At 36.5% G+C, this 27835-nt stretch overlaps 1 protein-coding gene across 5 annotated transcripts in view; it reads right to left on the bottom strand.

Annotated features, from left to right (window-relative positions):
* CCSER2 (coiled-coil serine rich protein 2) overlaps positions 1–27835 on the bottom strand; it is a 70510-nt gene that overhangs the window by 37145 nt on the left and 5530 nt on the right. For 3 of the 5 annotated variants that reach the window (XM_062001363.1, XM_062001364.1, XM_062001366.1), the window contains 3 exons: positions 18037–19516; positions 16525–16727; positions 2091–2181 (listed from right to left, as the gene is read on the bottom strand). In XM_062001363.1, coding sequence (XP_061857347.1) covers positions 2091–2181; positions 16525–16727; positions 18037–19477 — 1735 coding nt within the window. In that variant the 5' untranslated portion in view covers positions 19478–19516. Of the gene's footprint in view, positions 1–2090; positions 2182–16524; positions 16728–18036; positions 19517–27835 lie in introns of those variants that run through there. The other 2 variants (XM_062001367.1, XM_062001365.1) reach the window with 2 other exon arrangements.

Here is a 27835-nt window from a genome sequence, read left to right on the forward strand (position 1 = left end):
CAGTAATTAGCTAATATTCATCTCAAACTAAGTTTTTTCACCTGAATCAACAGCTTATACAGCAAACTGGAATATGTTTTCTGACTGTGACAGCTACATAAACATTACTGATGCAGAAGTGTGACTAGCTTTATTATGTTGATGCAATTAAGGCACCATTGAATGCAAAATCGTATTTCATTTGTGTCTAGGTTAAACAGTGAACATTAACTTTCAGGTTTTTGTGGTGCATTCACTTTTAAAATACAAGTATTTAACAGTTTGAAAATTAATAATTTTAAACGAATTACAGGTGCAGATGTAGTGCATGTTTTAGAAACAAGGAAACTCAGGAGTAAGTTTGCTGCCCGTTCCCGAAGGAAAACACAAAACAACCGAGGTCGTTTTATGCGGTGCTTTATTGAGGGCCCTAGGGACCTGAGGACTAGTGTCCAAAGTCAGAGCCCCCACTAACAGAAAATTTCACAGAGTTTATATACTTTCCACAAATGATTACTTCATCGGGTCCCCGTAATGTTTACCAGTTTTCTTAGACTTTAGGATTATGTTGTGCTCTTTCATGTAGTTACTTGAGACTATGCTTATCTGAATCCACAACCAGAAATTTCCATAGATAACAAACAGGTAAACATTCGAGATAACGATTTCTTTGAGAAAAACAAGATTCAGCCTTCAGTATTCTTCACTAATCTCTTTGCTTTGTTTAAGCAAGAATGCACAAGCTCAGCATGCCCCACTAGTTCCCTAGACTGCTAGGTTACATCAACATCCCACACTGCTCACTAGGCCTCGATACAGACCTTAGCCCAACTACTTCTAACTTTCCATATACAGTAATGCTAACAAGTTCACCTGTCCTTTCAAATTGCTTCTTGGTTTTCCCCAACAGAATCAGAATTCTCCTTATTGAAACATTATCCCCTAGGCTTAGATTTTTATTCATTCTTTGAAATTAAATCATGGCTGAAAAGTAATACTAGCACTGTCGTCCTTAAGTGCTGTTCACACAGTATCTTGGAACATTTCTTCTGAGACTTAAAAGATTAAGTAGTGCCCTTTGTACATGCAAACTGTTCAAATATGATGTGTCAACATTGCAGGACACAGAAGACTATCTATTTACTTATTTTCATAACTAACATACGTGTAGTCATCAGCCCGCAAAGAACTCAAAGGTACTGTCAAAAAACCTGAACTTCCCCAAGCTTCAGCAGGCAGCTGAACAATACATAAAATAATGAAAGTCTGGGATTTTCTGTGCCTGTTAGTACACACTAAGACATTACAGTGCTCCACAGTCAGTGTTTCAGTTGATCTGAAGATACATTCACCTCTGCTGAACTTAGAGGTGAAGTTCATACCATATTCACATGGCAACAACAACTGGAACAAGTAGGTGAGGAATCACCAAAAACAGATATCTCGATCTTTCCAAGACAGGATTTGAGAAAATGTAGTGAAAACTTGTCTTGCCTAGTTCATTCCAGGCTCGATTTGTGTTATTGTAGTGGTACCCAGGTACCACAGTCTTCCCTGTGATAAGTTTGCCAGCATCCTCACTGACAAGAGGGTGCATAAAAGGCATCTTGAAAACACACTTAATACTTAAAGCTTCCATTACCCTGAGCTGTATAAAATATTCTAAGATATTGCAATTTTGTAGCAAAAAATAAATAATTACCTCAAAAATAATTACTGTCGTTCACCAAAGCTGAAAAAATGCTGTTCCAACACTTTCAAACATAGCTGAAGCATGAGACTGAAGGATTAACTTAAAGGTTTGAAATGTATTCAAATGTATTTTTTATATATATTTGAAGACATCAACAACATGCAACAAGGTCCCATTTTTAAAACAGACAGTACATTTCTAACTTTAGAATTCTTCAAATGTAAAAGTTGTACTTGAGAGAAGAGAAACATCAAAACTCCTACATTTTAGGAAAGTTGTTACTTAAAGAAAAAACACTATTGGAAGTGTGCATTGGCTTATTCAAGCAGAGGTCAGAACACCACAACGCAACAATGTCATTTATTTCTTAAGCACATAATGGCGTTTCACAGTAAGATTGTTTGGCTTATTTACTAACCTTTGTCATGAGGCGAGTCCTCAGGCAGGTCCACATCAAGCATGAGATCATCATCTTCAAGATCACAAGAATCAAGATTATTCAAGATATCCTGCAAGAAAGGAAATGTAAGGTACAGATGCTTTCATGATGTTTCATATACCCACTGTTATAAAAAGTTTATTTCAAAGCTTCATTACATTTGTGTTGTACACATACTATATACTATCGGCAGCCTCCTCCCTTTAAAGACCAATATCAACCTTAGTTGAGTACATCTATAAAAACAACCACCATTACTCTTCTAGTAATAAGATATAACAACAGTGCCAGATGAAACAAAGGTGGATTAAAACATATTTCTGCCTGATGTCTATCGAATAATCCCAATATTTTTCTCTTCATTAATATCCAGCCTTCTCCATAGTTGGATGCATTTTCAAACTAAATTACTTTGTTCAGAATTCAAAGCCAGCTTTGGGAAGAGATGTTAAGTCACTCTATTATAGCTCTCATACCATATTGTATCAGTACCATTGAAAGGAAGAGGAGGGAACTGATGTCACCTTGTCTCATCAGGCAAACAAAACTCAAAATATGATATTACCAGCACTAAGTCCTGTGGCCTTTTGTCTTTAAGACTGTGGTTCATGTGTTTCTAAAGGGATTAACAAACTGTCATATTACATGGGTGTGCTAATAGTACAAGAAAAATGCAAAGAAGTGTTCATACTAAATGAAATCATACATACTGTATATAGTCAGTCAGGTATATTGCAGAACGGGTACTGCAATGTGATGTGGGGAGCCAAGATAGTGTTTAAAAGACAGAAACTGACTCTACTTCCTTTAACAATACCAACAGTAGGAAAAAACTCCAGAGGTCATAGCTACAGGAATATTCCACTTATTGGGCAGTTTGAGGCTGTGGGCACCACGCTACTGAAAAGCCACATCAGGCAATAAAGAGTTGTACTTTATCATAGAATCCTGACGCTGTTTTACTACATTAATAAGTTCAGCATTCTTTGAATAACACTAAATGATTACAACACAAAGTAGGGCTGAGGAAACTGTTCACACTTCTACAGCCGTCACTCTTGAGGTCTTATTTTCCCATATCCCACAGTAAATGCTATAGCTTTAAGGCCCAAGGTCAGACTAAAGCACTTCACGTGTGTGTCTCTTCTGTGAGCAGAAGCACAGATTTTTCCTAGGTTTAACAGCTACCTGTGAAGATGATGCATGGGCCCAATATTGAAAAATTTACTAAATATTAAGCAAATTGAATGTTTCACTAATTATTTCTCACTAGATAATGAAGTGATCAGCAAATACTTAACTAAATACTTATACACAATATACTGCAAAACGATATTCACTTGGAAAGCTATCCATTTATTAGATTTGCTGTGTCAGAAATGTATAGGTTTAAAGGAATATTAATAGGCATTTGCCTAAACTGTTGCTCTGTTTTTCTGCAGTCTTCCTATGGTGTTCACAGAATATTACTGTATTTTATCACAACTGGTGGAAAAATGGTCACTTTTTGTGTGACACAGAACGTGATGCATTCTGCATTCATGCAGGGGAAGTTATTTATTGACTTCGGAGAGAGAGTATGACATGAAAATAGTTAATATGCACTTAGTAAAAATGAGCTATATAAAGGAAAGGTGCAATGTTTAAGACAGAACCACCTGCTTTCATTATATTCTATCTGGATTATTTTGTTTATAAACAGTGTTTTACTTACAGGAAAAAAACAAAAACCTACATATCAGGGTATTGTGAATAATTACAAAACCTACTATGAAAAAGCCTCACAGAGAAATGGAAGCTATTTAAAGGAAATGTAAATTTAATATTTCGGAGAACAAATTGCCTGCATATTTTTTTTTTCTTTTTGTTCCCATAAATTCAAATTTTTCCAGGAACTATAATATTTTAACTAACATGTATTTTTTTTAATCAATTCTGCAAAATGTAGATGTGTTTGAGAGGCAACTTCCAGCTTTGGATTGTTAGTTGATAAATCATTTCTATGCCATGCTTTGATCTTTCAAATTAGTTTGAACAAGTATTATTTTCTTCTACTGCAAGAACCTCAATGAGAATGACAGATGAACTACAAACAGCAGCCATAAACATCTAAGTAAGTTGAAAACGTTTGCAATTGCTGCACAAAAGCATTTAAAAAAAGAACAACACAAACACATATTATGCCAGAGTAACAGATTAACCCAGATAAGTCACTTTTGTCTTTGTATCAGAACTTAAGAAGTCATCTAATGATGTCAGAAGGCCAGCCTTTGAGATGCCAAAAATACTTCTCTGTCAACAGCACATTTAATTATGCTTCCCTAATTACGTATTCCTGCACCACACTGAGGCAACTCCATGCTAGAAGAACACAACTGCAAATATGAAGTCTCTGCAATAGCTGGACCATACATGAATTCACTCCGAGTATTTCCCAAGGCTATCTACTTGGGAAACGTAACGTAAAAGTACACGTCGACAATGTCATCTTGAAATAGCTACAAGTACAGGTTTCATCAACATTAGTACTTATAAAAACCTGTATTTACGTACCTGTGTTGTTATTCTTACTACTGTATAATGAACTGAAGTTAATTACACAGCAGTAACATTAATAACATTTGCTTAAGAACAATTATAATCATGAAACCACTGTGGACAACGAGTTCAAACAGGACAGGAAATAAGTTCTTCAAAAGTGCAGAATATTATATGTTTCAGCAATTATTAGAAGTTTCAGGAAGGGAAGATTATTTCATTTGTATAGTTGAAAAGAATGTATATTAAAAGGGGCATGTAACTTCACAAGGGTGATTTGCACTAGATTTTTAAAGCAGTACAACCTAGAACAAGATAAAGTTTGCCTTGGTGTTTTGCAGTCTTAAACTACAATGCTGTCCCCAAGCACTCCCTTCCAGAAAGGTTTTCAACTGAACACAGGCAGTAGTGCTTCATTTTCTACTGCAACAGAACATCTAAGGCATTAGGTAAGAAACAGCTGAGCTGCAACTACCAGTACAGGAAGCAAGTTGAGAAACCCAAAAGCAGGGAACACTCATATTGCATAAGGACATGGGAAAAGACAAAAGCATATAAGCAAAGCATTTTTTGAGAGCATGTTACTCAAAAAAGATATTTCTAAGAGAGCTGAACAGACATTGTACCTTCTGCCAAAAATTCCTTAAAGTCCAGTAGTCTTAAAAAGTAAAGTAAGCAAAGCTTGTTCTACTTTATTTCCAAAGTTAAGAAAGATATCACAATACAGTCTTTGACACATATCTCAGCAGGCCAACTGCATAGTAAACTCCTGTGGCTACATGAAGTGGGCAAAGCTGGAGCTGAATAGGAGGCCAGCTACAAGATACCTAGCTTCCAGGATTTAACTGGAAAACACGAAGATAACAAAAATATCCAACAGAAACTGATGCATAGAACACTAGTACTGAACAGGAAAACACCACAAAATGGACAGCTTTCCAACTAGTTTTTATGAAGAGAAACCTCGGTAGATATTAAAACACCACAAAATACCTATTCTCAAACTGAACCTGCCTTACACACTTTTGTTTTGTCTAATCTGGAGGATGTAGCTGTGATGCATCAGAAGGGCAAGAACTCAAAACACCTGAGAAGAACCAAAGCTTTTGCAACTGTTCCTTCACAAATTGAATTCGTTGGCAAAAAGCATCACTGAAAAATGGGAAAATTTCTCATACATAAAAATACACACTGGATTTTTTGAGTTATAATCCAAGAGTTTTTCTTAAATTATATTTTAATTACATCCAACAATGCTTCTCTTTTTTTAATCACCAATAATCCTGCCAGTATAGCAGAGATAGCCACAAAGAATTTCTACATTAATGTAAAGGACACTGTTTTAAACCTTAATATCAGTTACTGATATTAATTCGCTTTGTATGATCTGCAGCCAATATGAAAAAGCTGGGGTATCAGAGCATCCTACGTGAAATGTACTATAACTTTTTCATTAATAGTCATGTCCTTGCAATTGTTAAGATCTCCCAGTTGGATGTTTCTGGTGTGACATTTGAATACTGCAACCAACATGTTATTGTACTTCCAAAACAAACTGCTTTTTATGGTGTAACTAGAGTTCATTCACCTGACTGAAATAACAGATCAAGGGAGAGAGTTTGCATAATTTCAGGAGAAAAACAAAATGAAAAAATAATGTTTCTATGATTGGCTTTTAATATATAGAATGAGAAGAAATTGTACAGTAATCCTTGTTTCTGTAGTGTCAAAGTGTATCACAAGCCTTTAAAACAGTATACTTGTAATATATTTCAAATGGTCTTTTGCAAATAAAACCTAGATGTGGTTTATGCTCAGAAATATTAGCAGCTTTAGATACATCAAATTCCACAGACATTTTCAGACTCATTTTCTGTGCTGTTGCACATACTACATCTCTTCTGTAGAGATGCTAAAATTTGAGATTTTTTATTTTCTATAAAAGTGATAGGAAAAAAAAAAAGGATGAAATAAGACCAAAGTTCAACAGGCAGAAAATAAGCGTGAGTAAAGGGACAGAATTACAGAAGAATCTGTCCAAACAAACCTCAAGGGAAGAGTCTGAGTGGCACAGAAAGTAGCAAAGTATCATTTCAGGTATTTGAAGGATGAAAAAAGGAAGCAGCTTTTAAAAACAAACATTAAACAGACTGGGTAAATCAGTCATCTGGAGGGCAGCTAAAGGACACTTGCAAAAGTCAAACACAATTCAAGGCTGACAGTAGAGGAAGGAGGCTTCCAGGCTCTTTTTCAATGCTATTTTCAGCATTTGACAACACCCTAGATAGAGACAGAGAAGAGATGAAGAAGTAAGAATTCAAGTCTCCAAAAAAGCAGTTTTAAAGAGGAACTAAAAAGAACTGTTAAGTGAAGGCAGAAAACAGAGACATAAAACAAAAAACACACGAAGGCACATACTATACCGTGGAAGAGAAAAACCTAAAGTAAATAAAGATAGAAAAACAAAGGAAAACACACAGGGAAGAGAAAGGAGGGAACACTGCAGGACAACAACAGGAGAGGAAGAGAGCTATTTTAAATGCTCTACATTGCAAAACATTAAAGACAATGAAGCCTAATTTCCAAACAAGTATTCCATCACTTAGTCATGCTCTGTAACAGAAGGTTGCTGTGACAACAAATGCAAGAACTTCCTCCTGAAAATCCGAGACATTTTTGTTTAACTCTTTGAGAAAATATTAAATATATACATCTTAAAATGCCTCTATAAATGTGTTTTCAATAACAGCAGATCTTTATATATGTTCTATCTAGGTTTTTTGAAAGTAGACAGGAAATTATTAGGTTAAATTACTATCCACTACATTTCAAGAAACAGCTACACTTCCTGATTTTTTATTATAAAATCAGATGTCAGACTGTGTAAGAAATCCAACATTCAACAGCATGATGAAGAGAGAGAAAGAAGCAAACCAGAAGCAGTAACCATACTGCTGACACTTCACCAATTCATAAGCAACTGCACTTGCCAAACATACAGCACAAGTTAAATCCCACAGTCACAAAAAGCTTTCCTGGACTGCCATCTAGCCTCAGGTAGTAAGTCTACAAAAAAGAAACTGAAGAGGGCAGTGTGTAGCGTTTTGAGCATCTTTCTGCAGAATTCCAGCAAAACTAATGAATGTTTTCTAATATTTAAAAAAAAAAAAGGCAAATGTTTAAGTAGAAAGTTTATAATTTTCCATCAAGCACAACAATAGAAAAGCACCAGTAGTGAGCATAAATAGTACACAAGTAGCAGAGGCTGACAGAAAAAAAAAGTGCTTTCTACTCATTGCTTCCAGTGGGTTTTAAGGAAAGGTCTGCTGATATCAGAAGTTCAACAACCCTTTTACAGTTAACAGTACCTACAAATAACGGTTTTATGCTATCAAGTAGTATGTAATTGCTACAGATAGTGAATGGTTCTTACTCTGATGACTTACACTTGTACTAATAGTGTGAGGTTTAGCTTCAAGGAAAACAGGGAGGCTTCAAAGAATTCCCAGCTGAGAAAGGAACCAAACTGTAACCTCAAAATTCAGAGGAACACCATGGACAAGGCTACTACAAGGAGATCAATTAAGTTCTCTGTGCAACAATTTTTAATTATACTCTAGACAGGCACTTGGGACAATGCAAATATGCACTGTTACACAGCATTCATGTGTTCAGGTTTTTATGCAGTCAGCTTACTAGACTTATTTGTAACAGAAAGTAAAACAATTCTCAAACATCTCCCCCCTAACTATTTTTGGGTAATTCTACTTTGAATAGTCTCTCAAGGAGCTGCTAACAACAGAGAAAGCTTCCTGTCACTGCACTTTTGTAGAAGTATATTTCACTAAATTATCCCGATAGATTTTAACAGTGTGAACCAAGAACAAAAGTCATAGAAATGCTGTTTACTCAAAACTACCTCTCATGTGGAAAAAATGACATTTTGTTATATTTTCTGTCTCAAGGAGGATGACAGAATTATAAGGTGGTATCAGACTGCAGTTGGTATCAATATGGCCTGAATGCAATCTTAGATGCTCTTGAAAAGCAGTTAAAGCACATCCTATATTTAGAACTGCAGGAAATGTAAGACTTAAACTGGGTGTGCAGATTTCATCCAAGGGGACCAAAGCTGTGTATGCTACAAAAAGAACTGAGGCCAACGTGTATAAGACATCATGCCTCCCCTAAATTTCTGATGCTTCACAACAGAAAGTAATTTGGAAAAATATTCAATGCTAATGTTCCCAATAACTTATCAGGACACCACTTAAGGTCAAAAGGCAAAGTTAAATGAAGATGTATGCCAATGTAGATGGTTTTAATTAAGTTATCTGCAAAGCATTCAGAAACTTGGATAAGGTTAGATGCACGTTGCAATTTGTTCTAAAGGTTTTTTTTTAAACAGTGCTTTACTTGTTTATATTGGTAAGTCCGAAAAATACTCCACTTTGACGACTCTCTTCTCTTTGGGCACATGTTTACCTGCTCACTACAGTTTGAACACTTCCTAGGAGTAAGAAAAGAAATTAGTGAGACTTAAAAATTCAGTAATACAGTTAGCTGAAGTACATTAGAGTAATTCTGAAATCTTTCTGTTACTGAAAAGTTATGCTACTTGGTACAATACAGAAAAAAAATGAAAAGGAATAGCTATAAACTCACATTAAAATATAATCCTGGGTATGCAATTACCAACTTCCACTGGAAAAGTCTCTTACAAGCTTATGAAATAAAAGTGCTAATTCCTACTAGTATTTATTCCCGTATTTGACATAACAATACATGAGCTGCTGCTCTCTGTCCACCACACAAACTCAAAGCTTTCATTAATAGCTACCGCTAATGAAACACAAGAGTACACGTGGAATTGCTTTACTTGATTTTACCAGCCAAAATCTCATGAGATTTACTGCATCAGTTCTGAATCAAGCTGCTCTCAAAGACATACATGCTTTCCTATTCCCAAGGAAAAAAGGTAATTGGCCATAAAAGCTTGTTCACAAAACATCATGCCTTTCAAGCCAAACATCACAAGAGGTTTGTGCACTATAATACAGTCATATAACCTCTTAATATTTGACAGCAGGGACTGTACATCATACAAGACAGACAGAAACACCATCTCATTAAGTCATTCAGTCTCACTATCTCCCGTTGCTGTAACAGTTGAGCCTTTAAAGTTGAAGACTAGAGCAGTGGTAGGAGGGTAGACAGTAGCTGTTCTTCCTCTCAAGGCAGTACCTCTGAAATCAGAGTCTCTGTTTTAATGCCATTTCCCTTCTATGCCATGAGCAGGAAAGCCATTTGCCAGCAACCTCCACCAAAAGAATGGTTGAGGAAGACCACTAACAAAACATGCTGACACAAGCTTGTACTTAGTTGTGACATAATAATCAGTTCTAATATTGATTCACATACCTATAGGGAAAGATGGCTCAGTTTCCTTGTCTATGGCTCAGTTACGTCACAACAGCGGCCAGATAAACTTAGCAGCAGCAGCAAGAAAGACTAAGATGTCTGGGTTCTCAAAAGCTTGTTAGGCAGTATCTTCAGGCACCAAAAAAAAACCAGCTACTTCAAAATCGAAATTACTCTAACACAGGTATGTCAAGATTCCCCAATACTAGAATATTATTCTTAATTAAATATTGTTATACCAGACGAATAACAATTTTCCTTTCAAACTCAGTCTACTAAGGCACTGGGCTGGGCATCTAGTGGTGTAACTTGGAACAGTGAACACTAATTGCTTCGCAAAAAAAAGTATTAATTATACATTAATTACATATTTATTAATGTCAATGAATTCAGGTCAGAATGGTAACCATCTTGTTGGTTTTGGGCACAGAACAAATCAAGACCTTTTTAAGGAAATGTCCAATTGAATCATTCTGTAGGGGGGGTGGGACTAGATAATCTCTGAAAGTCCCTTGCAACCCCTACCATTCTATGATTCTACGAAGCACACCAGCTCCTCTAAGAAAGCATCATAGGGGCACACAATGCAATTAATTTACCTTAGCCTTTTGTTAGCCAAAAGACACTAACAAAAGGTGGAAATGCAATTAGTCAGTGTTCATCTCAGTACAGATAATCTATTTTTTTGACAGACTAAGTATCTTATTCTAACACCATCCTTTGCTTTAAGAAGAATCCTTACTGGTTTTTTTGCTGAATGAAAAAGATATCAATAATAATTCATAATGATGATAACATCAAGTATTACTATCCATTTTTAATTCATTTGTTTATTTTTAGAACAATGGATAAGATTCTATAAGACTCAAGTCACCAATTGAGGCAGTTCAGCAGCTGCCTATCTTCACTCAGAAATCATTCAACTATTTCCTATATCAATAGCAAGTACACTCTAGCACTCAACAAAAATACTGATTTTGTCTTTTATTGGGAAAAAAAGGAAACACTAAATGGTATGCAAATCTTTTCTGACTGGAAAATCTTCACTAACAGATTACTTTAAAATCAACTTGCAGAGAAAAAAAAACAAGTAAAAGAGAGAAAAGAAGCTTTACTTGTTGGAAATCTAGAGGTCTCAGTAATGACTTACATGAAGACATCATGAGAGTCTACATAAATGTAAGAGGTTTTGTTTCAATAATAAAATTCCACGTGCATATATATTCTTTCATATGAAAATGCAGATTTTACATCAAAGGAGTTATTTTTTACTTTTACATTTATCTTCAGCATCTTAAAATCTTAAGATGCTTCACTTGCAACATGAAAAGCAGAGAACCACCATCAAATTTCAATTAGCTCATTAGAGGGAAACTGCTTCCTACATGTGCTTCTCAAGTGCTCATTTCAAGGCAGCTCCTTTTAGAAAGCTTTAGCAGAAAAGTAAATCTCTGTATCACAACAACAGTTTCACTAAATCCTGTTCAATGCACAAAAATGAAGCACAAGACCTTCTGAATACTCAGTACTGAACGCCTTGATAAATCTATTACTGCTCTTGTGAAAAACATCCTAAGAATTCAACTCATTTTCCGTATATTTCTTACACTGCATTGAAACCTGTAAACACTGATTTTCATTCACAAAGACTTTGAGCTTAAATGCTTCCAAGAGCAGTTACATAGTGCTTCTAGCACTGTATGGAGACTCAATATTCACCTGTGTACCGTTTCAAAAATCATTTAAGCACTTCTACCGTAGTATTACATAGTTCCACCACAAAACACTGGACAAGAGATATCTTATCTCAAATGGTAACCTCTAAGGGACTCACTTCATAAAAGTTTGCCAGATTCTACTTTAAAAGCAACCCTTATGTAACTGAATAGCTGTTGTATTCTATACTTTTAAATTCTCCTAAGCTTATGTGTATTTGTATTTTTATTACAGCTGTCATAGTACACATTTTTTAAAAGTCCAGCTTCTCAAAGAACAAGAATTATGCCTTTGACATGAACCTCCTGAGGAGAATGGACAACTGAAGAAAGCAAAATGGGTAGAAGACAGTATCTAGAACATGTCCCTCTACAGAATTAAGCGCATAAGAAATACACACATTAAAAGTCTGAATTCATAGAACAAATTACTCCTTTGAGAAATCAAACTTCCAAGTTAAAGCTTACTATAAAGTCATAAGAAAAGAATTGTTTAGAAAGGTAATTAACATTACTTGCAAAAAACTCTGTGAATATCTAAGCATATCAAACCTCTCAAAAGCATTATGCTCAGTCTCAAAAATTAATTCAGAATTTCCCCTTCCTAGGTTTCAATCACAAAAAGGAAGAAAAACCCCAAAAACAAAAGACATATTAGGAGATTTCAAAAGTTACCTAGGAAGAAGAACAAAATGTAACTGTTTCACACTCTGGCTGAAATTCTGGCCACATGTCAATAAGTGACAGAACAGATTCATTCCAATGAGAATGAGATTTCATCCCAAGAGCAACTAAATTCCCAGCAAAGCAGCTAAAACCCATCTGTCCCTTCAAGCCAGATTTCAATTATTACTCCGTAATCCTATATCCCTGCAATTACATTAATGTTCACTCTCTCTAGACTAAAAATACTGGCTTGCTTTATTTCAGTGAAAAAAACCATAGCACGAGCACTCATATTGAATACAAGTCCATAGTAAAAAGGGGTCTGAGGACTCAATCTCTTTTCTCTTTTCCTAAGACAGGTCTTGATATGACTAGATAATAGAGAAGATATTCACAATAGTTTCCTGTCTAAATCTATTTGCCCAAATCAAATTGTTTGGCAAAAGAAAAAAAAAAAAAGAGATCCACAGCTCACCACCACAAGTTGTTCTCTAGATGATATTAAAAAACAAAGCTAAATCTAGATATTTTCAGATATTTTCGGTTTGAATTCTTACTTCTTGTAGCCTACTATGCACTAGAATATCAGGTTTTTTTTAAGAAAACATACCCCAGAACAACAGACACAGTAACAACTGTATTCTCTATCCCATCCTTAATGTAAAAAGGCACTTGATTTACCAAAAATATTCAAAGCTTCCCTCTGAACAAACTTATACTACAGTTCCTGTTTCTCATGTCTACTTAATACAATGGACAGAAGAAAACAAAGCTTAAACCTTGCTACAGTAAGAATGCTTCATTATCAGTTAAACAATGGAGCTATGAGACTCCAGTTATGATGCATGTATGATGAACAGTATTTCCAGACAAAAAGTAATGAAAGCAGAAGTGTAGCAAGGTTGATACGCTGTATTCCAAGTTATTAAAAACCCACATATATTTCCCTCAGTCTGAAGTAAAATAATTTCTTCCCCAAGCACCTATTTCAAAGATCATTGTAGAAACCAGATATTTGGTCCCTCAGATGTGTAGCTCTCAGTTCTCCTGAGTGAATGCTAGCCCTCACAGTTGCTCCTTCAGTAGGTACAAACAAGCAAAATACTAATAGTCAATGAAACAGAATCTATCCATAGGAAACAAGAACTTAAAAATCTTGGTTTCAGCTTGGCTCTGTAAATCAGAAATTTTTTTGATGAAGACACAATCCTTCTCCTAAGAATATCAATATCTGCTTTGCTTTTCAAAAAAAATACAACAAAATTAAACAGATTGAGTAGTCAACAAGCTCCTTCTGTCTTCTTCCTACTCCAGCTGCCATTCCAGAAGGCTAGCTGAAATCTACTGCAAAAGTTGCCTTTTCAAAACTGGTCAAAAAACTTTTAATCTAAGATTGCCCACCCAATAAGAGCTGCACTGCCATCTACAGAGAAGTTTAGGAAAAGCATTTAGTATTTGTTGATACTAAAGATGAGACAGCTTTAAAGACTAACATCACAACAGCAGGGTGGAGAGAAAAGAAGATGAATTTTGCACTAAACACTACAAGCTACTCACCATCTAATTATCAGAATTGTTTTGCAGCTCCATAGCATTTACGCACTCCAACCTGATGCCACAGAAAGCCCAGAACCATCTGTCTGCTTTGAAGAAGTCCTTGGAAATCCTCATTCCAAGGGGCAGTCAGGCTGGCATTAGCTCAAGCACTCAAAATTCTTACATCTGACTCTTAGCAACTGAAATTTGACAAAGATATTAACTGCTTTTACCCTCACCACACTAGAGGATAGAAACTGCATAATTTGATCACATATCTCACAGCAATCAAAACATCTGATGTGCTGACTAATCACAATAATTAAGCTCAACGCCTTCGGTCTTCTTTTTTAACCTGTCTTTATAGTCATTGCCTGCATGTAGAGACAAGGAAAAACATAGGGAAGTGCTATTAATCTACTGAAGAACATAATGCTTCAGAAATAATGGAAAACTGCTTCAGAAATAATGGAAAACTGCTTCAGAAATAATGGAAAACTGCTTCAGAAATAATGGAAAACTGCTTCAGAAATAATGGAAAACTGCTTCAGAAATTCTGCATCGTCAGATTAAACATGACCAGTTTTTAATCTTAAGGCTAAAGAATGAAAATATATCATGCTTTCTACTAAAAAACAAAAATCAAAGAGCACAGGGAAAAAAATCCACACCACTAAAAGGCCATTCAAGGAACCTTTCAGAGTTATTTTTCCTCAAAAACCAAGCTGACTTAAAAATACCCTTCTGTCTCCTAAGAAGAAAATATTACTATTGATGTTTCTCTCAAAGTTAAAAACTCTCAGTACAATACGCATTATGATTCTGGAACAGCTCTAATGGGATAAAAATCACAATGAGTTGAAAAATCACATGAATTTCTAGATTCATCTAGAGTAAGTCCTCTTACTCTAGTAAGTTCCTCCTTGCACATTTAAGCCCTATTTAAAACCTATTTACTTTCAATAACAGAAGAAATAAACTTAAAAGAGTGAATAGAAGTAAGAACTGCTTCTAACATGCCTCTCTTCCATAAGGCTTACTATAGCTTCTGTCCATCAGAACACTGATTATCAATTCATACACATGCAAAAATTAATGCATAGAGGCCACATGTATCAAAAAGCTAGATACATAGTCCAAAAGCATAGGTAAACTGTGTCTTTCGTTTGTTTGAAACATTACACTGTATGTATCAAAAATATCTGTATTTAAAATTTGTCAAGGATTCAGTTTTAAAACTTCCTTTTTCCTGGCAAGGGCTTGCACATGTTTGGGGAAAAGGGTGCGTGTTTTTGCAGTGGCTCACACTAAACATTTTTATCCCCTATAAACTTCAATAAAACTACAAAGCTCATGCTGGAAAAGTCTCAAATTACTTTTCCAAGCTGGCCACAATTACCATGAAGAGTTAATAAACATTTCTAAACTCTTTTAGGTCCTATCTCCCAACATTATAATTTAAGACAGAAAGTAACCACTATCACAAGCAGCTGAAAATACACATGGAATCTGTATGTGGCTACCCGTAAAAACATAATTACACAGCCACACCCCAAGTTTCAGACAAAGTCTCTGCTCCTGTCTGCTACAGCAGGCAACCCTACTAGAACTACAAATTGAAGTGTGAGCAGGTGCCACAAACCTGTCCAAATCCCAAACTGATACGTACATTACTAAATTAGCAGTGGTGACCCAGTATCTAACACATCTGAAACACGAGGCATGACACACTGACTACACCAAATTCTGTGTGTTAGAACTTCTGATAGTTGGTATTGTGTTAATTAAAAAAATTAGTTGCTTCGTTCAAAAGTCTGTTTGGATAAAGGAACTTGAAGAGTGGGAAGCGATGAAGGACAAACAGACAATGCTTCCCTCATGCCCACCAAAATCCCAAGGTTGGCTCCTCAGCTTCAGCTGGAGGATCACAGCACTGCAACAACTCTCAATCCATTTTTCAGATTGAATGAAGTCTCTTGCATATCAGTTACAAGTTCAGCCATCAGAAAATAGGTGTTATCCATCCTGTGTATCACATTTCAGACATACAAAGAGTCCTGCTACAGTAAGCTACAGTCAGGTCTCTACCTTAAAGATTCTATGCTTGAAGATACTGAGAAATCAAAACTAAACTTCAGTTCAAAAGGGTCCTATACATACACAGTACAGAAATAAGATGAGGAAGAAATCAGGTAGGCAATAGCTATTTCCTTGCTTTTCACTACTAGGTTCAGAGATTGGTAAAAGAAAAAGCAGAGCAGAAAAATAATTATTTTCTTCCTTGTGAGTATTATCACAAGACTGCATAAGGAAAGACCTATTTTTTCCTTATTGTCAAGTATATCAACATCCTAATCAAGGTCACTTGTCCAGAAATAAGAGTTCCTAAACAAAGTTTCAAAAAGGCAGAAAAACTAGAGGAAAGAAGCAACAATTACCAAGTCAAGAAAACACAATAATTCTCTTTTCAGAATATACTTAATAAGCAATAAACTCAAACCACAGTAATTATGCAAGTTATGCATATAAATACATACTATGCTGTTCATTTCTGAAGATTCATAACTTCCACATGGATGGACACTTCCAATAGGTTCCAATCCTTCTTCATCCCACATATAGGTGCCATCAGAGCTGTCGGATGGAGAAAGCTCAAAAGAAGATCCAGTTCTGTAATTCATCTCTGAGGAAACCACATTCTCAGCAGTAGGCTTTGTGCTTTCACTGCTGTCATCCACTGCTTGAAGAAAATAGGAATTAAGACTCCCAGAATGATCCAATATTCCAAAAATTAACAAGAAAGTGTGTATTAATGATGTATTAACTTACATGAAATTGTACTGTAACAAATATCTGAAAGCATTCTACAGTATTGTTCACTCATCCTAGAGGTGGAAGAAGCTCAAGCTGATGTGGTAGCTACAACTAAGTATCCTTCCAACATACAGCTTTGCTAGCCTCTTACACTGCTCATTTACAGAATCACAGAATCTTAAGGGTTGGAAGGGACCTCAAAAGATCATCTAGTCCAAGCCCCCTGCCAGAGCAGGACCACCTTGAGTAGGTCCTGACAGGAACTTGGCCAGGTGGGTTTTGAATGTCTCCAGAGAAGGAGACTCCACAACTCATCTGGGCAGCCCCTTCCAGTGCTCCTTCACCCTCACTGTGAAGAAGTTTTTCCTTATGTTTCTTTGGAATTTCTTATGTTCCAGCTTGTACTCACTGCCCCTTTTCCTATCATTGGCCATCACTGAGAACAGCCTGGCTCCATCCTCCTGACACCAATCCTCTACATATTTGTAAACACTAGTGAGGTCACCCGACAGTCTCCTCCAAGCTGAGCAGCCCCAGCTTCCTCAGCCTTTCACCTTAAGAGAGGTGCTCCACTCCATCTTTGTGGTCCTAAGTTGAACTCACTCATGCAGCTTTCTAGAATAAAGTATCTTAGAAGGTAGGTCCAAAAGCATATCCTTTGGATACAGTCTTTCAACTGTAACTTCTCTCAAAACAAGCACATACTATTAGAAGTCCATCAGATGATGGAAAATATGGCTGTTAACAGTATCCTCAGTCTCTTCCACTATTTTTTAAAGAATTAATATAATGTCTCAGGAAAAAGAAAAACCAAAGAACAGTAACATTCCTATTAGTAATTTAACTGATTTAATTACACACCCCACACTGTAGATGCAGTTACAGTCATTCTCTGCCTACAGAAGCAGAGGGGACCAAGGGGGTGAAGAGAAATTTTCCTTAAAAAAAAATCAAAAGTTCAGACTAATGAATGGCAAAGAAAGGAAAAGAAGAATCCCACAACCACACTACATGTGTGGTTAAAAGAGATATTATTCATTCTTATTCCAAAGAAAAAGAGATGTTAGAAGTCATGCTTGGGAAAGAAAAGGCACTGTAAGAAAACAAATAAGCCAGCACAGAGCCAAGTTCCATTCTGAAACAATCCATAAGCAATGTGCAATTACATAAAACTTAATTACTGTTAGAGAACCTTGATTAACTATCTAAAATTTAAAACAAAACAAAGTACTTACCAGACACATTTATATCAAGCCAGTCATCAGCATTACAGCAAGATCCTCCACTGTCCTTGAGAGAAGTGAACGGCTCCATTGACGTTCTACTCCCGTGCTCTAAATCTTGAAGGCAGCTTTCCTTTTGTGGTATTTGTATAGTTCTGTTTTGGTCTTCTATATCTATGAAGTCATCACTGAAGTCTTCACTCAAATCATTTTTTTCAGAGGATGACAGAGAAGATATAGATATTTCATCTCCATCATCACTCATACACATGAGTTTTGACCCGTGTTTTCCCACACTTTCATGTGGACTCTCATCAGATTCTGTTCTTTGAGCGTTGCTCTCTAGAATACTGTTTTTCTCAATTGCTCTATTAATATTTGTTGAAATTTCAGAGTTCTCCACAATGCAAATGTCAGGAGTTGTATTTTTGCTGTCATCCACAACAATATTTCCAGTAAATCGCTGCCTGGTAGGCTTCAGCAGAGAAGGACGACTTAATCTGTATCCAAAAGAAAGTGCTGATCCAGATCCATTTGACAGTGGAGGCTTCTTGGAACAAGGAGCTGACATACTAGAGTAGGGCCTGCTAAAACCATACTTCATAGGTTCATTTCCATTGGGTGCATCCAACGTCTGACGTGCATTTCTTGACAGCAAAGTCGACCTCTGAGACGTCCTGGCAGCTACATTTTGACTATGGTAAGGCCTTGTAAGATCCACAGCTTTATTAAAGGAATGTGACCTGGTTAAAGATGCAGTGGGAAGGAAAGAATTCTGAATGGAATGTGAAAAACTTTGTGATCTTACCATTTTTTCACAGGAAAAATCCTTGCTGTTGTCTGTAGACTGTGCCAGGCTTTCTCCTGAACTTGTCCTTGTGGCACTGGAATTAGCTCTAGGTCGCTGCAAGCCTACCACTGGCCTATTCCCATAAAATCCATTTAAATGGGACTTTGGAGCACTGAGTCCAGAATATGAGGTCCTTCCTGACAGGGTACCTTTGGCGAATTTTGCTGAACTAGAGAGTCCAGGCACTGACTTTTGGTTTAATTCCTCAGTAGAAGATACAAACATATTGGTTTGCTTTGCCGCTTTTGACACAACCGAAGCAGTACTGTTCAAACCCACCCTGAGCACATCGTTACCCAATGCTCCTTGAGACTGAGAATACTTCTCAGAATCAATTAATTTTTCATTATAGTTAAGCTTAGAGTTGGTCTCTCTCTCATTTTGATCATGAAGTTGATATTTATTTGATTTTTTCCAATTGAAAGCAAAGGAAGACATGCGAACGGTGCCATTGTGCTTGCCAAAGTTATTGCCACCATTGCTCCCTGCTAAACTAACAGCAGTCCCATTTGGCATAGGTTGCAAAACACTTCCTAAAGTTTTTGTTCCATATTTTGGTAGTCTGGAAACCAAGGATGTCCTGGTTTGATTTTTTTCTTCCATGAGCTATTGGGTACATTGGTCCTTAAAGGGTGCTTGAATCTAAGGAAAAGAAAAAAAAAGCATATTAGATCTGAATCAGTCACACATTAAACAACATCATTTTATATCCATTTGCAGCTATATATTTACTCCATTCCTGTGCCTAACTATGCCACAGTGATACAAAGAGGCCAGGCAAATTTTGTGAACGCCAGACAAATACCTATTACCAGCAGTTATTTGGCAGTAATGTGTTACTCAGGTCACACCTCCCTCCTGCAACTTTCCTTCCCTAGACAAACTTACATTTTTTCCCCCTCCAGTAGACAAACTGTTGAGGGGGTGGGGGGGAGGGCCTTCCTTCTGAAATCTATAGAATAAACTTTGAAAGGGGTTGGTTTGGGTTTTTTCTCCATTTAACTATTTTGAACAGTAAATTTTTTAACTGTGTTACAATTATTAAATTACATACTGAAGAACTGGTATTTTAAAAAGCCCACAAATAGAACATAGCACAAACCTGTGTGCAGCAATGTCAAGCTGCAAAACCTGTCATGTAAAATCTGACTAAAGGCTACTTCTTCGCAAAATGCTTTCAGTTTCCTCAATGTCTATGTTATGAGATAGAAAATAATCATTCATCATCCATCTTCATTAAACTTTTTTTTTCCAGATCTTATTCATATCCTCAATCCAAGATGATCATTCCTAGACATTTCTCCCTCTTTGGATAGAAACTAAAATCCACTTTAGTTATCTTCTTATTCACTTACAAGACTTGAAGTACAGGGCAACAGTTGCATAAGTGAATACTAAGTGAATTCTAAGTTACTAAGTGAATTCTGAAGTTTTATTTCTGTGCATAGATATATGAACACATAACCCTAAGTACAGAAGTATGAGATAAGAGGTAGTTATAACATGAATGCATTTCTTCATATCTTGCTTTTCACCTTCCATCCACCTGGTTTGGAATACAGGGACACTGCTAATAGTCTTCAATGATGATTTGTTTTATCTTGTAGTCACGTCATTTTGGTTTATTTTATATCACATTTATAGTTTACATAAAGCTATATCTGCTTTAAAGATATATTTTTGCCTTGAGAGTTTTCATGTCCTTGCTTTTATATACTGCTTTTTGTTCTCTATTACTTTTTTGTACAGCACTTTATTATCTAAATTCTATTACTAAGGACTTGCAATTCAGGCACTAAGGCCCTGAGAAGTCTCCAAGTTTCAAAGTTGCATTTTAAGACAAGTTTTACTCTTGTGTTAAACTCTGTGTTTGCAAGACCGGATTTCTGGGTTTTTTTCAAGACAGTTGTAAAAAGGTATCTTGTTTTTACCAGCCTGGATTTTATGTTTTTGTCAATTTCAACTCCTGGTCTTAAAACAGGGTAAAGACACAGAATTTCAGCCATTCCTAAGTTATTCCCTGAAAATTGTCATCCATGTTGCTCTTTACATAGACACACAGCAGGACTGAAAAAACTCATGGTAACTGTAATGAGAACCACCACACAGTCAGTAATACCATACTCTTTCAAGGTACAGAAATGGTCTTGTGTAACCACAGCAAGCATTACCTGCAAGTGAGTCACTCCCCAAGCTGCAAGACCTCACTAAGAAACACTTAAGATAAAATCAAAACTGCATTAAATTTATGCAAACCAAAGTACCCTTAGGATTTAGTAAATTAACAAGATGCCCCAGAGCTGTACTTCTAGAAGCAGATCTACATTTTTAAGACAGAGAAACATGCTCAGAGACATGGCTTTTTAGGGGCTCCTAAATATCACTGAAAATATCAGAATCCATATCCTATAACTATTAAGAGTCTATTTCCATTTAGAAACACACAAATTAAGAGTTTGCAAATACTAAGTGAATTCTTGCACACCAGAGACATAACTCTTACCCAGGCACACAAAGCAGCACATAAGTATTTTGCTATTGCTACGGAGAAATACTTAACTCATTAGGTATAAGAGATGCCTGTATGTGGATTTAGGTGTCTGATATAAGACTTCTCAAAAACACTATGACCAATATCATCCACCAAGAAAAGCATTCACATCACCTCACTCATGTACCAGTATCCATAAAAAAGAAACTTGCCTACAGTGTACCTGGGTACCTTGCAAATGAAAAACATCATTATGCTTTAATATCAAATGTCAACACCAAATATATTTACTTTTTGGCAAATACATTACGTAAAGTCAATTAATTACATCTTTATATATACATATATATATATATATATATATATATATATATCACTCTCTGCATATAAAAAGGCCTTCAACATCATGATGAACTCATTCAGAGCAAGCATGATACTAGAGCCTATCAAAGGACATCTCAACACTAACTTATAGGCTCAAGTCTCAAAGAAATCTTCCAAATTAAAAAAGTTAAATTAGAAAAGTTGCTGGAATAACTTTCATGCTTTATGGATAATTCTCTATTCTCACCTGTTTACCATCTCTTAAGTGACTGCAAAATTTAAATGAGGCCATTTAATTAGATTACTTTAATCCTCTACCAAGTGTTGCAAATTAAACTTGAAAAAGACCAGGCAGTCCTCTAAAAAGGGCGCTTGCTCATTTATCCTTAATTAGGGGAAGACAAAACATTATCTTCAGGAAAACTGTACCAATTGCTTGAAACACTGCAGATAAAAGACAAGCAATATTTACCTGTGTTTTATTAGCTAGCTAAGTGCTGTGTCACCTTTATATTCTAGGTTTGATTTGTTCTGTTGAAATATGTCATCAAAAAAACCCCAAAAGTTCACAGTATGTCTGGCAGATGTTACCTTTCCCAGAAAATGGAAAATCTTATTAAGTTCTCTTAAATATCCTTAGGCTTGACATAGACCTACTACTAGAAATTACACTACCCTAACGAAACTCTCATATCAAGCAACACAGTACCTGCAAGTTGTTGTATGATTTCTGCATCCCACAAAACTCAAGTTCAGGACAATTTAATTTGTATTCTACTGTATTATGAAGAAATACAAAGTATTTTTTTACTTCAGCAATCTATAGATTTTGTTAAAACAGACATTTGGACAAAGAAGTCTTAGATGCTTTGCCTTGGGAAATACATTACCTAGTGCACACAAACCTAATTGGGAATTAAGCTAATTATAAAGAGCCTAGTCTTACATCATGATCCAGGGAAAAGGAATTAAAACTTAGAGACCCTCTCTGAAGTATAATCTGATTTAACTGAAAAGCTGCTACATCCTTACCTTCAAGGATATTCAAGATCCTGGTGACAAGAAAAAGGATATTCCTTCTCCCTCTCCTTAGTGCTTTCCATATAGGATTATTTATAACTTGACAAGATCCCTCTATGTTAGTTTCAACTCACAAGCAAAACATTCACTTCTATTTCATTCACTTCTGTTTCAACACCCGGAAGGCAGTTTTCTATACACAGAGTTTCTCAGTAAAGCTTACTTTTGCATCTGAGACTCCACCCTATGTGTCATGGAACAGTTATTACAGCAAAAGACAGTTTAAGGTTCATACATTTCAATATTTGGGCACTTCAAAATATTGAAGCCCTTATGACCCATGCTATCAGAAGGCTAGCAGCATTTTCAAGTTCCAAACAGATAGCTGTGAGCAGGACCAAATTCCCCTCCTATTGCCATAACCCTGAGGCATAAACAGCTGCCAGATGAAACATAACTGACAGTGGTGTCAGGCAAGAGCAGTTCTGCAGAACTACTGCTATGACAACAGTTTTAGGTTGAAGTTTCATTCTTTTTTGCACTTTTAAGACCACCTAAACAAAAATACTTAGTAGCTAAGATGATTTTCTTAGAGCAACTTCCTTCCTTCTATGAAGACTTTTTTTTCCCTTGCAGCACAAACATAAGCTTGTGTAACAGGATTGTGATGGAAAACCAACATAGTCAAAACCTTCTTGCTACTTCTGGATAACAAAAATGGAACTGTTCTGTAGATCTGTTAAGAAGCTAGCAGCTACAGCAGCACAGAAGCTTCCTACCCAGAAACACTATATCCATCAGTGTCCCTATTATCAGCAAACACCAATTTGTCAAGTGCTTTTTCGGTATTTGGTGTGGGCAGACTGACAGAACAACTGCTATGAAGCTCTCTGAATACAGGAATTATGCACGCTTCTGTCATCATGTGCCAGATGTTACTGAAGTCAATGAAGTTTAATGACTGTAGTTTCCACACCAGACCTTATTATACATCTATTACTTGCCTTCCACAGCAGGCCTAAGAATTAAGATACTATCCAATTCTACTTCTTTGGCTCAGTGACAGGTGATCTGAAGCAGCAGTTTACCAGTATTCATATATATTTATCATGCCAACTCTAATGTGCTAGAATTTCCAGAAACCTTAAGTCTTTAAAAACAACAGCACATTTCTAACACAAGAACAGAATGGACAGGAAGGTGAAAACACTCCTCCAATGGTAATCTAAATTAACTCCTCTAGTGAAAGACTCACTTCACTATAGCATTACATTAGGGCAGAGAAAACAACCCTTAACTACTGCTCAAGCAGTGCAGGAAACAAGTGAAGCTTGCCCTTGGGAACTGAAGGGCAACGAGCAGATGGCTTGAGGCAAGCACAATCTACTACCTCAAGTAACAATGATATCATGTTTTCTGCATCACACTTTGAACAACAGAGCCCTGCTGAAATCTGAGATTAAAGAACAGCTCTTCAAGGGGCTAAGAACCTGCTTCAAGATAGCTGCTCCAGATAGGTTTTCAAGATAACTAAGGCTCCTTTCACATCAAAAAAAAATCCAATGTGCCAATTTGAAAAAAGATTGTAGTTACTTCTATTTATCACCTGATTAATATAGCACATGGCCTCTGTGAAACAAAGTGCATGTGTATTTCAGCTCTGTCCACTGTATGTGGCTTATAAAGATCTCTGTACATCTCCAAATTCTAACACCACAACTTCTATTCATGTACTTAGTTTTATACTCAGAAGACATACAATGTAGATCTTTTCACCAGTGATTTATGGTGAAACTTCAGCAAAACTTAAGAACTATTTTTCTTTTAAATGGCAATTAAAAATGCATTAAGGTAGTTTATGGGAAAATATCTTATTTCCACCAGTGTAGGGAAGTATTGAATTACAGAAGGGAAAAATCAGAGCTGCCTCTGCAACACATAGCAAAAGGCTTCTTTAGTAAATACTTCAGAACATTGCCAAGATAGGTAGCATGGCTGCAGGTCAATCTTCAGCGTTAAAAGGACTATAGGAGCTTAACAGAAACAGAGAAACTGGCACACAGTGTTGCTATAAAACACTTTCACTAAGCAGGACAAGCCCTGGGGAATTAAAGATGATGAATTCTGAGGAAACTGTGCACATTGTATGAATTAAATTGAATCAGAATACAACTAGAAATTCTGATGGCTCCAAGACTGAACTTCTGAGTACTTACAACTGTCTCATATTCTTTTGTGTCATTTAGCCTGCATAGATTGGCTCCAGTTCAGTCAAAAAAGCTGCTTTCTCTCAACTGCAAGATCCAGTAAGATATATCGGCTCTATAAAATCCTCCAAGCCTTCCTGACGCCTCCTGTCTTCAGTGTCACCTCTGTTCTTGAGCCAATTCCCAATGCTTTATGAAGGCATCCATGAAAGTTAGTGTCTCTCCCTTTATTAATACTGGCATCCTTGTCAATCTGCCTTTTGAAGGTACCACAAAGTGTAGTCAGAAATACCAAGACACTTAATGCTTATTGTTCTGTTTCTCTGAAATCTTTGTGGTTTTCTGTAGTTTGAAGTTGTGAGATCCTGTTATCAGATCTCACAGAGTTTAGAGGTAGTCCTCTTCTGTTCTTCCTCCCTCACACTTAGGTATGCTTATGTTCTACCCACTTGTAAAGTTTGCTCAATCTAAGACCAAGCCAACCAGTTATCCAAGCTACTGTAATGCTGAGTTACATTTACTGACAGTCAGAATGCACTAGGTCAAGGAATATAAGCAGAGCATGACGATTAACAGATATAAAGGAAGGACAGAATAAGATAGACATCATGAAGATATTGTAGCTTTTGTATTTCTAATATTGAATAGCATCTTTAGTCAATAGAGAAAAAGATGTGACACTCCTCACATCTTGAAAAGCATTGTTATTACTCATCAGAATACAGTTTCTTAATGCTTTCTAAGGCTAGAGGACACAAGCACTTACTTACTGGAGAAAACAGAACAGGAAAATACAGCTCTATTTTGTAGAAGAAAGCTACCAGAGTACTTCCAGAATCAAAAAACCTATTCACATCCCTTAAGGCCACACTCCCAACTCACTCTGCCATTAATGCTACTTACATTGAGTATCAGGCACCTCAAGAAAGAAAAAAGAAAAAAAGGGCTAAGTGTATGTGCTCAGAAAAGTATGCTTTGAAATAGCTGGACCACTTGTGCTACAAAATAGAGACTATATATTTTAAATTGCAAATTTTTACACCTAACCTTACCAAATGGTTTAAACAAATCAACATTTGAGTCAAAGACTTAAGATTTTATTGACAAAAAAGTTATGCAAATTTTAACTATAATTAAGACCTTTGTTAAGGTTTCTCAATAGGTCAATTTGCCTCAATCTTCAGCATTCTTACATGACTAATAAGACAGAAAATAGTAAAGGTCCAGATGCTTAGCCAGCTGCAGTAAGGGATAAGCCTCAGCAAAAAGAAAAGATGATGGCAGAAGATATTTACAAGTAGGGCTATAGTACTCCCAATAAGAGAGAGTACCAGGGTCTCCAAAAAAAACACCCTAAGTTTGCTTTTGTGTACTTTTCCAATCACTCATCCAACTGTAGCAGTTGTACTTTGGTGAATCTGTACTAGCCATGTCAGCTCTGTACCTGCAGATATAAACACCACACACTTCCTGCAGAACCAGCTCTCCAAAACACAAGATCCAGTGAAAGGTTTAGTGTGTCTTAGAAATCCAGCACACACAAGCCACAGCTAACATCAAGTGTGCTGACTCCAAGAAACAGTTTTCAAAGCAGTGCAAGAGGTGGATGGGATCCATTGTAATAACTGAGAAAAATGACATAATCATGAAAAATATATCTAGTCCCAACACAAAAACAGTCCTGTTAGAATGAATTCAATTACGTGTGTTACTTAATTTTCATGTTACACAAAAAACAGACTTCTGTGAACAGAAGTAATTCAATAGACCCAGTCTCAGCAATCAAGTCCTGCAGACCAAGCCTCTTCAGCAGGATAGCTTAATGGCTCTTAACCCACACACAAAAGGTACTGGGACTATAAAGTTCACCTGTATCTAGGTTACTCTCCTATGCTGTCTTAACACTGGCTTTTATTTGGCAAGATTTCTGTCCTGGAAGATAACCCATAATTGTGGACATATGTATGTGCACATAGTTACATACTCAAAAGACTCTGATCCTTCTCATTAGATGTAGATAGCTGCCTTTCAGGAAAAAAAATTACATTGCTATTTATGTCATAAAGGCAAATTGCATTTTTTGGCTGTTTTTAAGATGGGCTGAGTAAACCCAAACATTAATCCCAGTCTAGAATCTAAGATTTGTAGTAAAAACAGTGGATCTCAATCTCTTTTTTCCAAAATTTTGTGATTGTCAGCATCAAAACAATTGATAGCAGAAACACGTCACTTGCTGACGGCTTTATTCCTACTGCAACATTTCATGTTGGTAACTTCAATCTTTCTGAATGTACTCAGATTAATCTGTCTCAGAGTTCAGACATAAGTGCAATGTCATTTTACAAACAAGTAGGGATTACCTGTTGTTATCTGGCCAATAAGGCTGCAGGAACTGGGGCTGTTTAGTCTGGAGAAGAGGAGATTGAGGGGTGATCTTATTAACATTTATAAATAACTAAAGGGTGAGTGTCAGGAGGTTGGGACATCCCTCTTTTCTATAGTAGCTAGCAACAGGACAAGGGGTAATGGGATGAAGCTGGAACACAAAAAGTTCCACTTAAATATAAGAAAAAATGATTTCACTGTTGAGGTGAGGGAGCCCTGGCACAGGCTGCCCAGAGGGGTTGTGGAGGCTCCTTCCTTGGAGGTCTTCAAGACCCATCTGGACATGTTCCTATGTGACCTGATCTAGGTGACCCTGCTTCTGCAAGGGGGTTGGACTAGATGATCTCTAAAGGTCCCTTCCAAACCTTACCATTCTATGATATTTCACTTAAAAAAAAAATACACGAGCCTCCCTTATTCCTCAGAACTACGTCCTCAAGTGATTCAAGCGCACCACTCCCATCTCTGACTCTCCTAGGAAAGACTTACTTCACCACCGATTCAGGAACAAACTAAAGAGTCGGCCTCCAGTTA

The sequence above is a fragment of the Colius striatus genome, chromosome 8 (genome assembly GCF_028858725.1).
Source record: "Colius striatus isolate bColStr4 chromosome 8, bColStr4.1.hap1, whole genome shotgun sequence".
Classification (NCBI taxonomy): Eukaryota; Metazoa; Chordata; class Aves; order Coliiformes; family Coliidae; genus Colius; species Colius striatus.